Below are 16,040 nucleotides of genomic sequence, written 5' to 3'. Positions count from 1 at the left end.
AAAAAAATCCTGTCCCTGAGCTGGGGCTGTATCTCAGTGGTAGAGTGTTTGCCTTGCATGTGTGAGGCACTGGGTTCAATTCTCAGCATCACATAAAAATAAATAAACAAATAAAGATATTATTAAAAAATCCTGTCCCCTCCAGAAGAAAAAAAAAAGAAATCGACTCCACTCAACCACTGGCCTTACCCATCACCTCTGGTACCCACCTCACTTCTAAATCCTTCCTTCTTTTTATTACTCAAACATGCAACTCTTATATAAATATCTCACTTCACTCTACTTCCTTCACCTCAAGCCATCTGCCTATACTTGTTCTACGCTTAACCTCTTAAATCCCTGAAGTAGTAGCCGGCAGTCCTTTTTCTGATTCCTTGTTTACTATTCATCCTTAAGTCTCTAACTCCTAACCTGTCCCCAGTCACCTCATTCTCATATATACCACCACCAGTCTTCGTGCAATTGGATCTCTCTGTACCATCTGACATTGTTTACAGACCTGAGTTTGGCCTTCTCTGACAGTAAACTCTTTTTAATTTGCCTATTTTCTCACATTTTTACTTCTCACATTGATTCCTGTTCCCAAACACTCCTACCCAGGACTTAGGGTGTTTCCCCAAGTCCACTCACAGTCCTTCCCTAATCTCTACACATTTTATCTTAGAGTAACTGTGGATTCACATGCAGCTGTAAGGATGTGAGAGAGATCCTAGACCTAAGAACCCTTTACCCAGTTTCCCCAATGGCAACATCTTAACAATAATACAAAATCACAATCAGGACACTAACCACTGACACTGACACAGAATGATCCCATCACTACAAAGATTCTTCCTATTGCCTTTTTTTTAATAAATATATATATATATATATATATATATATATATATATATATATATATATTTTTAGTCGTAGTTGGACACACTACCTTTATTTTATTTTATTTTTTTTTTAAAGGAGAGAGAGAGAGAGAGAGTTTTAATATTTATTTATTTTTTTAGTTTTCGGCAGACACAACATCTTTGTATGTGGTGCTGAGGATTGAACCCGGGCTGCACGCATGCCAGGCGAGTGCGCTACCACTTGAGCCACATCCCCAGCCCCACACTACCTTTATTTTTATTTATTTTTATGTGGTGCTGAGGATCGAACACAGCACCTTGCATATGCTAGGCGAGCGCCCTACCATTGAGGTTGTGGCTCAGCACACCCCCATTGCCTTTTATAGCCATAGTCATCCTACCCCCACTCCCAATGGCTGTTAAAGATGAAAGGATCTCAGATGGGGGTGTAGCTCAGCAATGGAGCACTAGCATGCACAGAACTTCAGGTGTCATCTCTAGCACAGAAAAAAAAATCAGAAGTACCTAGACAGTCTCCTAAACTTTTCACTCATTAGGAAAACATATGAAGATTAAGAAAAGCTCTCCAGGGGTGACGCTGTGGCTCAGTGGTAGAGTGCTCAACTAGTACGTGTGAGGCTCTGGGTTCAATTCTCAGCACCACATAAAACTAAATAAATAAAATAAAGATATTGTGTCCAACTAATCTACAACTAAAAAAAAAAATACTACAACTAAAAAATATTGAAAAGAAAAGCTCTCCAGGGCTGGAGATGTAGCTCAGTTGGTAAAGTATTTGCCTTGCATGCACAAGGCCCTGTGTTCAATCCCTAGTAAAAAAGAGAGAGAACCACTGCTCACATTCCTTCATCATCCAACATCAGCTACTCCTTTAATTCTATTTTTCCTGACAGATGTTTTTGAACCTGGGTCTGAAGCCCTACTTTTCTCCAGAGCAGTCTGCAAGTGTATCTACTGGCCCACCAGCTATCACCACCAGAAAATCCTATGGCAACCCAAAACCAACCTCATCCAGCTTCATTAGCCTGATTCTGGTCCTTTTCCTCTTCTTCCTAACCTCTGAGTCCATTTACTGATGTTCTGAATGTATGTTAGCTCCTACAGGGGCCACGGCACTTCCCCAACTTGATGCTCATCTACTCATCTCAGCAACCCTAACGCCTCTGTGCTGCCCAGGATGCTGGCCCTCAGCAGGGCCCACAGAACTCATCAGTGCCTGCCTGTTGCTCCCCTCCCACCTTCAACAAACACCTGTGTGGGGAGTTCCCATCCTGCCTCCCCCACTCCTGACCACTCCCACATCCAAATGAGGAGGCTGCACTTGTGGGAAAGCCCTCCCAGAAAACCAGGAGCACTTACCTCACAGTAAACAATGTCAGTTCCATAATCCAGGGCCAGCAGCCGCATTGGGAGAGTGCCAACCCGAACCATAGGGGCTAAGATGAATTTGTTGTAGTAGCACAGAGAGACACTATTCACAATCATTCCTCCTCTGTTTCACCTGAAGAACAGGAAAATAAGGGTCAGAAATTCAAGTGGAAACAGTCCCTTCTCTTAGCAAGGACAGGTTTTCCTTTTTCCTTCCAACCCACAGTCATTTGCGTTCCTTTTGTCTGATCTTATAAAATATGCATGTTCAGTCATTCATCGAACCACTATTCATTAAGTGCTTAATCTCTGCCAGGCACTCTCCTAGTCTCTTGGAATACATTAGAACACAAAATAGACAAAAATTCTTGCTCAACACAGTTTTCATGCTACTGGAGGAACACAGGCAAAAGTCACTAAGCATAACAAGTAAGCAAATAATTACAAGACAGATTCGGAAACTGGCTGGGCCCTGGAAGAGAAAGGAGCAGAGACTGGATTGCAAACATCGCTTTTCTTAAAGTGCAACAAACTTATTTTTAGTTTTTTAGCTTGTTTCTTTGTTTTTGTTTTGACACAAGGTCTCATTATATGATCCAGACTGGTCTCCAACTCCTGACTCAAGTGATTATCCTGCCTTAGCCTCCCAAGTACTAGGGACTGCAAGCACTTGCCACCAGTCTTAGCTGGGTTGCAAATTTATTTATTTATTTATTTATTTATTTGCTGAGGATTGTACCAGAAATACTACTTAATCACTGAGCTACACCCTCAGCCCCTATTTTTCATTTTGAGACAAAGTCTCACTAAGTTGTTTAGAGCACCATTTTTTTTAATTGGTTGTTCAAAACATTACAAAGCTCTTGACATATCATATTTCATACATTTGATTCAAGTGGGTTATGAACTCCCATTTTTACCCCGTATACAGATTGCAGAATCACATCGGTTACACATCCACGTTTTTACATATTGCCATACTAGTGACTGTTGTATTCTGCTATCTTTCCTATCCTCTACTATCCCCCCTCCCCTCCCCTCCCATCTTCTCTCTCTACCTGTTTAGGGTATCATTAGTTCACTGAGGCTGACTAAATTTGCGATACTCCTGCCTCAGCCTCCCAACCTGGTGGGATTGGGTTGCTATTTATTTATTTATTTATTTTAAATGTTGATGGACCTTTTTTACTCATTTATTTATATGTGGTGCTGAGGATAGAACCCAGTGCCTCACACATGCTAGGCAAGTGCTATTCCACTCAGCCACAACTCCAGCCCCTGGGTTGCTGTTTTAAATACAGAAATCAACACAAGTTCAATGAAAAGACAATTTTTTTTTTTTCTGGATGATGGAGGATGTTGGGGATTGAAATCTGGGCCTCACATATGCAAAGTACGTACTCTACCACTGAGTTACTGCCCCTAGCCCCAGAAGACAAGATTTAAACAAAGATTTGAGTTTGCTAAGTTGGTCTCTAATAGAAGAATACATAGCAAAGGCAACAGTCAGTGCTTCTCCTAAGGCAGGACCTTGTCTGATGTGTTGGAGGAATGGCAAGGAGGACAACATGACTGGACCACAGGAAAGAGAAGAGATAGTAACAGAAGTCAGATATGTGAAATAACAGCAGAAAGAAGGTAAGAGTGAGTACGTGAGCCAGTAAAGGTTTGTAAATGGAGGAGTAGCATGAGCTGACATGGTCTTACCTATCATGCTGACTGCTGTGTTAACAACAAACTGTAGAGGACAAGGATTATCATAGAAAGACCAGTAGAAGGCAATTCGGTAATCAATTTGAGAGATAACGGAAGTTCAGACCAAGGAGCTGCAGTAAAGGTGGTAAGAAGAGGTCACATTCTAGAAATACTCTGAAGAGCCAACAGGAACAAAAACAAAATCAAAATCCTGTATTTAAGCGGTAACTACTGTTGATATTTAACTCTAAGATCTCCTTGGGGCTGGGATTGTGGCTCAGAGGCAGAATGCTCACCTAGCACGCGCGGGACCCAGGTTCGATCCTCAGCACCACATAAAAAAAAACATTGTGTTGTGTCCATCTACACCCAAAATACATATATATATATATATATATATATATATATAAAGATCTCCTTGAAAAAGTCACAAAGTTTACCAAGTATGCTCTGCTCAGTTACTGATACTGTTCACACTTGCTTTGTACTCCTAGGCCTACTCTGCCTCACTACACTAACAAAAGACACCAATGACCTGAATGTATTTACTAGATATTTATCTGATCACATATTTTTCAATTATAGCAAGAGACATGGTGGAGCCCTACATCTTCCTTCTTCTCCCCCTCCTGGGCTTCCCTGACCCAGCACTCTTGGATCCCTCAACCTCTGTCCCCACCTGAAAACTCTCCTACACATATGAGGGTTTCTACTTAGTCTTAAGCCCTCTTCCATTCTTATTCCAATCATTAGCCCAGGTAAACTTATTTACTCACATGGCTTAAAATATCAGCTAACTGCTGGTAATCTGCAAAAGTGCCCCTTCTCTGCCTGAACTAGGAGAATAGGTCAGTGGTACAGGGCTTGCCTAGCATTTAGCATGAACAAGGCCTTGGGTTTCATCCTTAGCACAAAATAAATAAATAAATAAGTTTTACCCCAAACCAATAATTAGTTTATTAGGCAAAAAGATAAACCACAAAAGAACAGGAATTTTGTTCACAGTTCACTCTTTCAACAGTACCTGCCATATGTATAGTCTTAAAAATATTTCTTTCTTTGTTTATTTTTTTCTTTTTGGGGGTTGGGGGGTACTAGGAATTGAAACTTGAACCCAGGGGCACTTAAGCACTGCCCCACATCCCAGCCCTTCTTATGTTTTACTTTGAAACAGGGTCTCCCTGAGTTGCTCAGGGCCTTGCAAAGTTGCTGAAGCTGGCTTTGAACTTGTGATCCTGCTGCCTCAGTCTTCACAGCTGCCAGGATTACATGAGCCATCACGCCTAGCAGAAAATATTTCTAAAATCAATACATAAATGAATGACTAAATCATTATTACCTGAGATCCATGAAACATACTAAGCTCCTGCTCCTGGGAATTCACTTTTTTTTTTTAATAAGCAAATCTTTCCTATTTCTGAAGTAACTATTTAAGCCATGTGTTTCAGTAACAATTAGAGGTTATGCAATATCTGCTGTGAACATCAGGAAGAGAGAGAGATTTTAGGCAGTGTCTGATGATAGAACAAGAAATTAGGGACAATGGGCTGAGACAGACCCTTAAAACCTCTAACCCCTATAAGATTTTGAGGTAATTATATTATAAAGGCTCTAGCATAATGAGAAAGCAGATGCATACCTAATCAGTTAACCCTTCCCTGAATAATTGAACACAATTTTAATGCATATATATACATATGTATTGTTCTTTTCTGATAATTATTTGTTCTGGTTTGGTGCAAGGGCACATGACAAAGGAGGAAACTTGTCAGGTCTGACATCCAAGGAGCTATTCAGATAAGAGCTCTATGTTTTTAGAAAGAATCATAAAAGTAGCAATAGAAGGTAAACTGGAGGCAAACACCTATCATCCCAGCTACTTGGGAGACTGATAGAGGACTTCAAGTTCAAGGCCAGATGGCAATTTAGTTAGATACTGTTTTCAACCTGAAATTTAAAAAGAGCTGAGGATGTAGCTTAGTGATAGTACAGCACTTGCCTAGCATGTGTGAGTTTCTCAGTTCAAGGCTTCTCCACCAAAAGAAAAGTTCTTTTAATGTTCAATACAGACAAATTTTTTTTTCTTTTCTTTTTCCTGTGTATATGTGTGTGTGCGTCTGTGTCTGTGTGTACTGCCAGAGGCTGAATCCAAGGACTCCTGCTATGCAAGAGTGCTACCAACTAAGATATCCCACTAGTCTCAGGCACATTTATCTCCAGCATATTTTCAATCCACACTTGTTTGAATCTACAGATATGCAACCTGAAGATAGGAAGGGCCAACAATAGTGGTGAAACTAAACCACATATTCCATATTCCACGTTAAGAACCTCCCATGTGGGCTGGAGTTGTAGCTCAGGGGTAGAGCCCCCGCCTGGCACAGGGAGACCCTGGGTTCAATCCTCAGCACCACATACAAAAATAAACAAGTGAAATAAAGGTGTTGTGTCCAACTACAACTAAAAAATAAATATTGGGGGGGAAAAAAAAAAGAACCTCCCATGTAATCAATCCACAAACATTTACCTTACCCCCCACCCCAGAATGTCAGACTACAAAGATCTGGCCCCCATTTTCAAAACTTTTCAGGAAGTATGACTAGTGTAACTCTCTTTTATAACTTAAATATCTGATTTTAATTCAAATATTCTGACTGACCAGGCCTATGAAGCTGATGACTTCTGGATCTTTAATGCTATCTGAGGAATTACCATACCTGAGAGAGAAAGTGAGATGGCTGCTAGAGTGGGTGCGTTCAGGATGGGAAGCTGGGAATGGTGACAAGGAAGCAGAGAGTGAAATTTGGCTTTAAAAATGCTTTTTTTTTTTTTTTTTAATGTAAAGAAGAGATGTCACCACTTGAAAGCCTTATCACCTTTCCTCCCACTTCAGTGAAAAAATGAGTTGAAGGACACCACCTTCTACTGCGGGTTCTAAGCCAGAATGGAGCGGGAATTGAGCCTAGATTTATAATTCCACACCCTCGTGCCAGTCCCCAGGCCTACCATTCATTCAGTCGCTGGGAAAACACGTATTACCAGTATTTCCGCAGGGTCCATATCTCTGGAAACTTCGCGGCATCTCTCACCTTCAGAATTTACAAGGGGAGCCTGGCACTGAACATTGTCCTCAGGGGCAATGAGGACGACAAACAAGATCTCAAGGGATGGGCACCCGATCTCCAGAAGACACCAGCACACCTGGTCCATAGGACCAGGGCCCCACTGACGCCAGGTATTGCTAACCTATGCTCCAGCCTCCACAGCGCTCCCCACCCAAAAGCGGTCTAGGTCTGGATGTCGCCATCCGGGTGCTGATCTACAGACCTAGCAGTCACTGAAAGGTAGGGATCTTCCCCACTTTCTGACGCGTCTCCAGCTCCGCATCTTACTGAGCCGAGCCAGGCACCGTAGGCGAGGAAGCGGCGCATACGTGACGTCACTGACGTGCGCCTCTCCAAAAACAAGGGCAACATGGCTATCGCGCGCCCGACGTTGCTGTTGTCTCTCGCTGCTCGGTTGCTGAAGGCGCCCCGCCGGGATCTGTCGGCCCGCGGTCCGGATGAACCTCTGACAGTGGTGCGCATTCCGCGGGCTCTACAGCGGCGCCAGGAACAGCGACAGAGCGGGCGTCGGACTGCCCAGCGGCCGCTGTTAGTAAGACCCGGACCACTCCTCGTCTCGGCGCGGCGGCCTGAGTTAAACCAGCCAGCGCGCCTCACGCTGGGCCGTTGGGAATGCGCGGCGCTCGCCTCGCGTGGCTGGAGGCATCGGCGCGCGCATCGGGACTATTTCTCCATCGAGCGCGCACAACTGGAAGCGCCAGCGCTGCGGGGCCTGCAGTCCCACGGCAGCTTCGCGGACCTGGGTCTGGAGCCTGAGGTGCTGCGCGCACTGCACGATGCTGCTCCCGAAATCGTTCGGCCCACCACCGTGCAGTCACGCACCATACCCCCACTGCTTCACGGCCACCACCTCCTTTGCGCCGCAGAAACGGGCAGTGGCAAGACTCTGAGCTATCTACTTCCGCTGTTGCAAAGGCTTGTTGATCGTCCAGCTCTGGAAACCCACCGCATACCTGCTCCTCGGGGTCTGGTCCTTGTGCCTTCCCGAGAATTAGCAGAACAGGTGCGGGCTGTGGCCCAATCACTAGGCCGCTCCTTGGGCCTGCGGGTACAAGAACTAGGAGGAGGTCATGGCATGAGTAGAATCAGGCTGCAGCTGTCCAAACAACCTTCAGCACATGTGCTAGTTGCCACTCCGGGGGCTCTATGGAAGGCCCTGAAGAGTCAACTGATCACCCTGGAGCAACTCTCCTTCATGGTGTTGGATGAAGCAGACACACTGCTGGATGAAAGTTTCCAGGACCTGGTGGACTACATCTTGGAAAAGAGCCATATAGCCCAAGGCCCAGCTGATTTACAAGACCCTTTCAATCCCAAAGCTCAATTAGTGCTCGTGGGAGCCACATTTCCTGAAGGTGTGAGCCAGTTGCTGAGTAAAGTTGGGAGCCCATACTCTCTCACCACCATCACCAGTTCCAAGCTCCACTGCATTATGCCTCATGTCAGACAAACATTTATGAGGCTGAAGGGAACAGACAAGGTGACAGAATTGGTACAGATCCTCAAGCAGCGTGACAAAACAGATAAGACTGGATGCTCAGGAACAGTCCTGGTGTTCTGTAACAGTTCCAGCACTGTGAACTGGCTGGGATATATTCTGGATGACCACAAGATCAAACACCTAAGGCTTCAGGGGCAAATGCCAGCCTCAATGAGGGCAGGTATCTTCCAGTGCTTCCAGAAGGGCTCCCAAGACATACTGCTCTGCACAGACATTGCTTCTCGTGGCCTAGACAGCACCCATGTGGAACTGGTTGTCAATTATGATTTTCCCCTCACCCTGCAAGATTACATCCACAGAGCAGGAAGGGTAGGCCGTGTTGGGAGCGAGGTGCCAGGCTCAGTCATCAGCTTTGTGACCCATCCATGGGATGTGAGCCTGGTTCAGAAGATTGAACTTGCAGCTCGTAGAAGGAGAACCCTTCCAGGACTGGCATCCTCAGTGAGAGAGCCTTTGCCTCAGCAAGCTTGATTTTGGCTAACTAAAATGGGATTCTGGATTAGGGATCTTTCCTGGTGTCCTGGGTGGATGAACACACTTGTCACTTAGGCTGACCTTAATGCCCCTCAGGCCTGGTGAGCTGTTTGCAGCTTTGAAAGATGAACTACGGGCCAGCAATGGAGTAATGGACCATAGTAACGTAGTCTTTCATATAAAATATGAAGAATAAAATGCATTTTAGTTTTTGTGATGTCATGATTTCTAGCAATAAATGATGCTTTTATGGGCCGCCTTAACAAAAATTATTTTGGGGGCAGACTTCATTGTGTTCTGATAATTCATATGCCTAACTGCCACATGTAGGACAAAGAATCTGTTGAGTTTATTTTCTTTCTTTGCAATGCTTTGGAGAGCAACCTTTCTACCACTGAGCTACATCCCCAGCCTTATTGTTTCTTTTTTTTTTTTTTTTCCTAGTACTTGGTTTCACTTTGGGCTATATCCCAACTATCCTCCCTTTTTTTAATGCTTATTTGTGGTATTTGAGATTGAACCCAGGGGTGCTTTACCACTGAGCTACATCCTCAGCCATTGTTATTTTTATTTTGAAACAGGGCCTTGCTACATTGCTGAGAATAGCTTAAAAATTGGCCTCCTGAGTCCTGGGACTACAGACCTGCATGACCACACATGGTTTCTTTCTTTTTTTTTTTTTTTTTTTTTTAAGAGAGAATTTTTTTTAATATTTATTTTCTAGTTTTCGGCGGACACAACATCTTTGTTTGTATGTGGTGCTGAGGATCAAACCCGGGCCACACGCATACCAGGCGAGCGCGCTACCGCTTGAGCCACATCCCCAGCCCCATACATGGTTTCTTTGCCTTTTTTTGAAGAAAGGAGTATGAAAGAATAATGTGGTAATTTTGTATTATGTCATTTTGTCTTAAACATGTTTCAAATTTTATGCTGAAATAGGCCTGTCATTCCTATTTCAAAAAGTCACCGGAGAAACTTGTTTTGCCTTGGAGCACCTTTAATACCCTTCCCAGTGTCCATCTTCTTGAAATGTCACAGGTTTGTCTTACCAGTTATAAATCTGGACCTCCAACATGAAACTCTACTATTTAGTAAAACACCACTGCGGACTTAGGTTAGGTCCTTAGGCTCCTTTTCAGAACGCATTTGTGAAAAGGTGAGGGTGCAAAGAATTTTTTTCTTTTTTTATGGTGCCTGGGATCAAACCCAGGGATTCATGTATGTTAGGTGAACACTTATCATTGAGCCACATCTCCAATCCATCAAAGGATTTATCTTTGGGGCAGAATGAGGTCAAGAAGGGCTTCTTTATTTTATTCCCAATTGGAATGTTTTTCCACTTGTATAACTCATTAAATTCAGGCCTACTTCCAGGAAGCATTCTCTGACCCCCTAATCCACTCAAATCTCTGCTTCTCCCAACAGGTAAATACTTAGCATCAGGGACATGCAACCTAGCTCTCTGTGTTTAATGATAACTGTCTGACCAGTCTCAGAATTTGTGTTTCTCAGAATCTTGCTCCCTGTGGTCATGGGTTGTACCCAACCCCCAGTTGTGCTCCACAGACAGTGGCTATTTGATTAGGATATGGGGGAAGGCCAAAAGGGAGGGTCCAGACAGAGCTCTCTTCTTTTTGCCTTGCTTTCCATAAAATACCAAGGATCTGAAGCCTACACTCAAGACACACATTCCTTCCATGGCCACCCGGAGTAGTGATGACATCACAGCCTCAGTTTCCATGGCAGGGTAACAATAGAAAACTTCCCTACAAGTTCTCTACAGGACACCAGAGTATCTGGTTGCTCCAGACAATGTGTCTGACCGGATATTCTATATTCAGTCTAACTTGTCTGCTGTCCCCTCGGAGAGCAGAGCAGCAGGTAGGCCTAGGCCAGGCACCTATAATGGAGCCCCTGGTAAATATACAACCTCACTTGACTGCCACATCTTCCTTTGGGGTTTTCCCATCACACCTCAGAACTTCACTACCCATGAGTAAGACCAATGGTCTGGTGCTTCCTCAAGGACCCACAGTGTTTTTGCTCACTGCTGAGGGCAAGTGTTCAGATAGGTGCTAATCTTTATCAATCTAGCCTTCCCCTTTAGCCTCCCCACCCCCAGTGCTTCCTTCAGAGCACAGCACACTGGTACACACCTATAGTCCCAGCTGCTTGGGTGGCTGAGTGGGAAGATCACCTGAGCCCAGGAGTTGGACTCAAGTATCTGGGTGGGGGACATAGTAAAACCTGGGTAATATGGTGAGACACCGATCAACAAAAGGCTTTCTCCAGACCTTCCTTTATAAGAGTCTTACAGAAACCTAGTGTGCTTTTGTTTCAAATGCTAACTGAAGCAATTGAAGCAAGAGCTATCAGCCTCTCATGAACCTCATCTTCAGACCCAGGCACCTTTACCATACTGTCAGGGATACACCCACAATGGCCCCCTCACACATCCCAGTTTTATCTCCTGAGGAAAAGAGTAGTGTCATGCAGCTGGGAAGAACATAAGGGCCTCTGGGAGAGGTGAAGTGTTACTGAGACTGGAGGTCTGAGGAAATGGTGTCTCAGGAAGTAGATGTGAGAAGGCTATTTGGACCGAAACTTGGTACCCAGAATTTGGATCTCAATCTTTTGATCCTCTGCCCCAGGATATAGCCTGTGGAAAGTTGTAGAGTTGGGCATTGTGTTGTACAGCTATAGTCTCAGCTACTCAAGAGGCTGAGACAGGAAGATTGCTTGAGCTCAAGACCAGGGCAGTTTGAAGAAATAGCAAAATATATCTCAAAAGAAAAAAAAATGCATTGGAAAAAATCTATAAAAACTGGGCTAGATTTCAATATTATTGAACATACTGTATAAATGGGTCTCAACAGGAAATGTCAAGGTGGGGAGTCTAAACCTATGTATTTATTCATTTTAAGTATTTTTATAGGTATAGATGACCACAGTACCTTTATTTTTATTTATTTATTTTTGTGTGGTGCTGAGGATCAAACCCAGTGCCTCATGCATGCTAGGCAAGCACTCTACCATTGAGCTACAACCCCAGCCCCTAAACCAATTTATATTAGACCATTTTTTCCAAACCTTGAAAATTATTTCTATTAAAGCCTCAGGAAAGATAGATTTTAAGAATTTTTTTTTCAGTTATAGAAGGGAGAGACTGAGGGACAGCTTTTTGGGATATTTTGAGGTTTGACTGTTTTCCTGCTGCTTCCATTGGCTCCACATAACTCAAGTACTTTGACAGCATCCCTTGAGGAGATAGGCAAAGCATCCATAGAGGTCACAGGCAAAGGCTGTGTTCGAATGCCAAGCAGAGAAGAGGGCTTCAGTCAGAAACAGGAAGCATCAGGAGAGCGAGGTCCTGGTGGCAGACTGTACAAAGCAGAAGCAATTAATCAGTTCTGGTTTTCTTTCCAGCAGCAGTGCCTCTCATGTCTCCTTCTACACCTGCATACCACCATGTCCTCTACCAAGGATGTGGAGAAATACAGGTGGGCTGGCATGGGGAGACATACTGCCTGGTTGGTGGCTACCAGCTCTATGGAGATGCTCCCTTGGCCACTCCACCAAAGGCCAAAGCAGAAAAGCCAGAAGAGAAGCCAGCCCAGAAGCCAAACCAGAGAGGCAGAGGGGCTCCCAAGAAATACCATGCTCCAGCAGAGGCAGAAAAGACCCTGGGCTGCCCCAGGCCCAAAATTCGTGCCAAGAAACCACTGTCACAGAAGCTGGCTGGCTAAGCTTTCCTGTAGAGAGGACATTTATTTACCTAGGACATCTAAGGAATCATCTTTTTTTAAATTCTAATTCCTGTATTTCTTTTTTTAATTTTTAAAAATTATTTATTTTTAGTTATAGTTGGACACAACACCTTTATTTTAATGTGGTGCTAAGGATCGAACCCAGGGCCTCGCACATGCTAGGCGAGCACTTTACCACTGAGCCAAACCCTATCCCTAATTCCTATATTTCTTAAAGAAATAAAAAAAATTATTGTTGCTGTTGTGTTAAATATAAAGTTATTCATATATACAAAAATTTGAGAGACGCCCTGGAGATGATTGCAAATGATTTTCAATGGTGCTGCCGATAGGGCCTTGGTTTAGCTTGTCATAAGGAATTACTGAAGCTTATGCTGGTATCTTCAGTGATTGGCAGAGAGTAGATCTGTATTTAAAAGCCATCCTTTATACTCCTTCTTCTCATAGGCTTTCACTCTGACTTATTTGTAACCATATTCTTCCCAGTCTAAGGGGCTTTTCTTCATCCATTCTCTCATGGCTGCCAGCTGGTTAATACTATGTGATGCTTAATATTTAATCCTCAAAAAGGAGGGAAATAGCAGGTAGAATACCTCCTGGCCCCTGTATGCACGTCTTGAGGACTCTGGACAGAACAGAGCATGCTGCAGCTTGGCAGGCCTAAGGCCAGTATCTAGAATTCCTTTTGTCACAATATTGTTATTCAAATCTATTTTTCCCTTATAAAGATTAACTATATCAATATGAAATTGTATGAGTAATACAAATTAGGTAGTCTTCACTTCGGCTAATGCATCTTCTGAAGTGATCTCCACTGCCCTCACTGGAGACAGTACCTCAGTCAATCTGCATGAGCCTTTCACAGCCAGGGGTCCCCTTCCATGTCAACTGGCCACAGGCAAGAAACCTCAGAAAAGGGGGTTTGAAGGGATAGGCTCCTTTGAACAAGGCTTAAGCTGGCCTTGAAGAAGACCTGCCATTCCTCTGCTCAATCCTCTGAAGTCTCTCCTTGGGCAGAAGAACACTCAGCACTCTCCAAGGGGAGGAGTCAAGTGTAGAGAGAGAGAAGGACATAGTGGCCCACTGGTGCCCTATCCACCAAATAGGTCCAGCCCTGACTTATTGCCAGAAACATCAGCACAAACCATCAGGTAGGCTTCCTGAAACTAGAAGCAGTATTTACCCAGGGAGCCTCCTGCCTGTGCTCTCAGCAGGCACAGTAGCTACCTGGAACAGGAAGGGTTGGGGAAAGGCAGTAGCGCCACCCTGAGCCTCACATGCTCCTTTATTCCCAACCCATTATGGCCACAAGACACCCCTCTACTCCTCAATAATTTTTTTTTGTAACAGTGTTTGACTTGAAATTCAGCTTGTTCAAGGTCAAGCTTCAAACCATAATATCCCCTTTAAGTACATTCCTACATGGAGGACTTGGTCTTCTAAGGCCTTCTGCCTTCACAAGGGACTCTCGGGTACGGTTTCCAACTGTTAACATCTGCAATGATGCCTAAGTGAACTAGATCAGGACCCAGGTCAGTTCATCAAGAAATGAGAGCCTTGGGCTGAGGATGTGGCTCTGTGGTAGAGCACGTGCTGTAGCATTCATGAGGCTAATGGGGTTCCATTCCCAGAGCCAAATAAAAACCCTGATGAGTGCTTCTGTGTGTATGTGGTGTATGTGAGTGTGGGAGGGGCAGGAATGAGAAGATACAGGTCCATCTACATCCACTCATCTGACTGTTCCATTATTCAACAAGTGTTTATTGAGAACCTGTTACATCGCATGCACTGTGCTAGCTGCTTGGAACATATTAGTGAGATGATCCAAGTACCTCTCATCAAGACCCCAACCAACAAAGGATGAGACAAGGATACAATATGATTTCAGAGACTTGGGTTGTAGCTCAGTGATAGAGTGCTTGCCTAGTGTGGGCAGAGTCCTGCATTTCATCCCCAACATTAAACAATTTTTTTAAATTCAATTAATTAAAATTACTATAAAGGAAAACGAAAGCATAGAATGATGAATACTACATTATACAAAAAAGTCACAGAAGGACCCTTCAAAGTCAGGGTATTTCATCAGGGAGGGAGGCATAGACTGATATGTCCATTCCATATGTCCATTCCTAGACCAAAGAGCACAGGAAAAGACCCTGAGGTAGAAATGAGACTGAGCTACTTAAGAAGCAGGAGAAAGGCTACTGTGACCAGGAAGGAAAGATGTAGTTGGAGAAGTACATGAGAATGAGACCCCAGTGGGCCACATCAGCAATACTGAGGAGTATGGATCTTGTTTTAGATATGAAGGGGGAAGGGGGAAGTCATAGGATAGATTTGAATAGGTAGTGAAGAAATCTGATGCAGATGCCAAAAAGATCACTCTGGCTGTGTGAGCCTTGGTAGTAAGGCGCTGGCTGTTACCAGTGGAATGTCTGTCTCAGCAGTTAAGGGGACAGTTGGTGCTGGGGAATGGGGGTTGGGGGCAGTCAACAGAGAAGGAACAGCACAAGGTTTGGATTCTGTCCCAGACCTGCCCACATCAGCAGCCCATCATTTGGAGGCCAGCCAGTCCCTGTCTCTAAATAATATAATCTCCTCATAACTACCAGTTTGCAGGAAAAATGAGGAATAGAGGAACATGTTCAATGACACCGTGGGATGCAATCAGCAAACTCAAAACCTGAAAAAAACCTCTGAACATGATGATTTTTCTTTTTTTAAAACACAATTTCTTTTTAATATCTTTATTTCACTTATTTATTTTTATGTGGTGCTGAGGATTGAACCCAGGCCCTCGCGCATGCAAGGCAATCGCTCTACTGCTGAGCCACAACCCCAGCCCACATGATGTTTTTTCAACAAATGAATTGCAAAGAAGATCAAAGAAGGTAGAGAAACCTACAGATTAAGCCATACCATACCTGTTGTTATAATTCTAATTCAAATCTATTTTTTAAATATTGGACAAGCAAGGATGTTTGAACTTGATAATTTATAATAATACAAATATTACTAACATTTTAAAAGTCATAATGGTATGGCAGTTGGGTTTTTTGTTATTGTTGTTGTTGTTTTATTTTTATTATTATTTTTATTTTTTTATTTTTTTTGGAACCAGGGATTGAACTCAAGTGTCCTTAACCACCAAGCCACATCCCCAGATTTTTCTTGTATTTTATTTAGAGACAGGATCTCACTGAGTTGTTTAGGGCCTCGCTAGTTGCTGAGGCTGGGTTTGAAT

At 43.7% G+C, this 16,040-nt stretch overlaps 2 protein-coding genes across 5 annotated transcripts in view; one reads left to right on the top strand and one right to left on the bottom strand.

Moving 5' to 3' along the window:
- The window catches only part of LOC114081179 (tRNA-dihydrouridine(20) synthase [NAD(P)+]-like), a 103,965-nt gene extending 96,623 nt beyond the window's left edge, over positions 1 to 7,342 (bottom strand). For all 4 annotated transcript variants that reach the window (XM_071604510.1, XM_071604511.1, XM_071604512.1 and 1 more), the window contains exons 1-2: positions 7,254 to 7,342; positions 2,223 to 2,364 (exon numbers count right to left, since the gene is read on the bottom strand). The gene's annotated coding sequence lies outside the window, so the exon portion shown is untranslated. The remainder of the gene's footprint in view (positions 1 to 2,222; positions 2,365 to 7,253) is intronic.
- A 43-nt stretch (positions 7,343 to 7,385) lies between these two features.
- On the top strand, positions 7,386 to 9,251 carry LOC114106769 (probable ATP-dependent RNA helicase DDX28). Its single transcript, XM_027953901.2, has one exon. The coding sequence runs from the start codon at positions 7,401 to 7,403 to the stop codon at positions 9,021 to 9,023; it is 1,623 nt and encodes a 540-aa protein (XP_027809702.2). The 5' UTR covers positions 7,386 to 7,400; the 3' UTR covers positions 9,024 to 9,251.
- Positions 9,252 to 16,040: the final 6,789 nt, after the last annotated feature.

The sequence above is a fragment of the Marmota flaviventris genome, chromosome 18 (genome assembly GCF_047511675.1).
Source record: "Marmota flaviventris isolate mMarFla1 chromosome 18, mMarFla1.hap1, whole genome shotgun sequence".
NCBI lineage: Eukaryota > Metazoa > Chordata > Mammalia > Rodentia > Sciuridae > Marmota > Marmota flaviventris.
This window is presented reverse-complemented; position numbering and strand designations above follow the sequence as displayed.

Bases quoted from the DNA above. Each gene is read 5' to 3' on its own strand.
- LOC114106769 (XM_027953901.2), top strand. From the start codon at position 7,401: ATGGCTATCGCGCGCCCGACGTTGCTGTTGTCTCTCGCTGCTCGGTTG.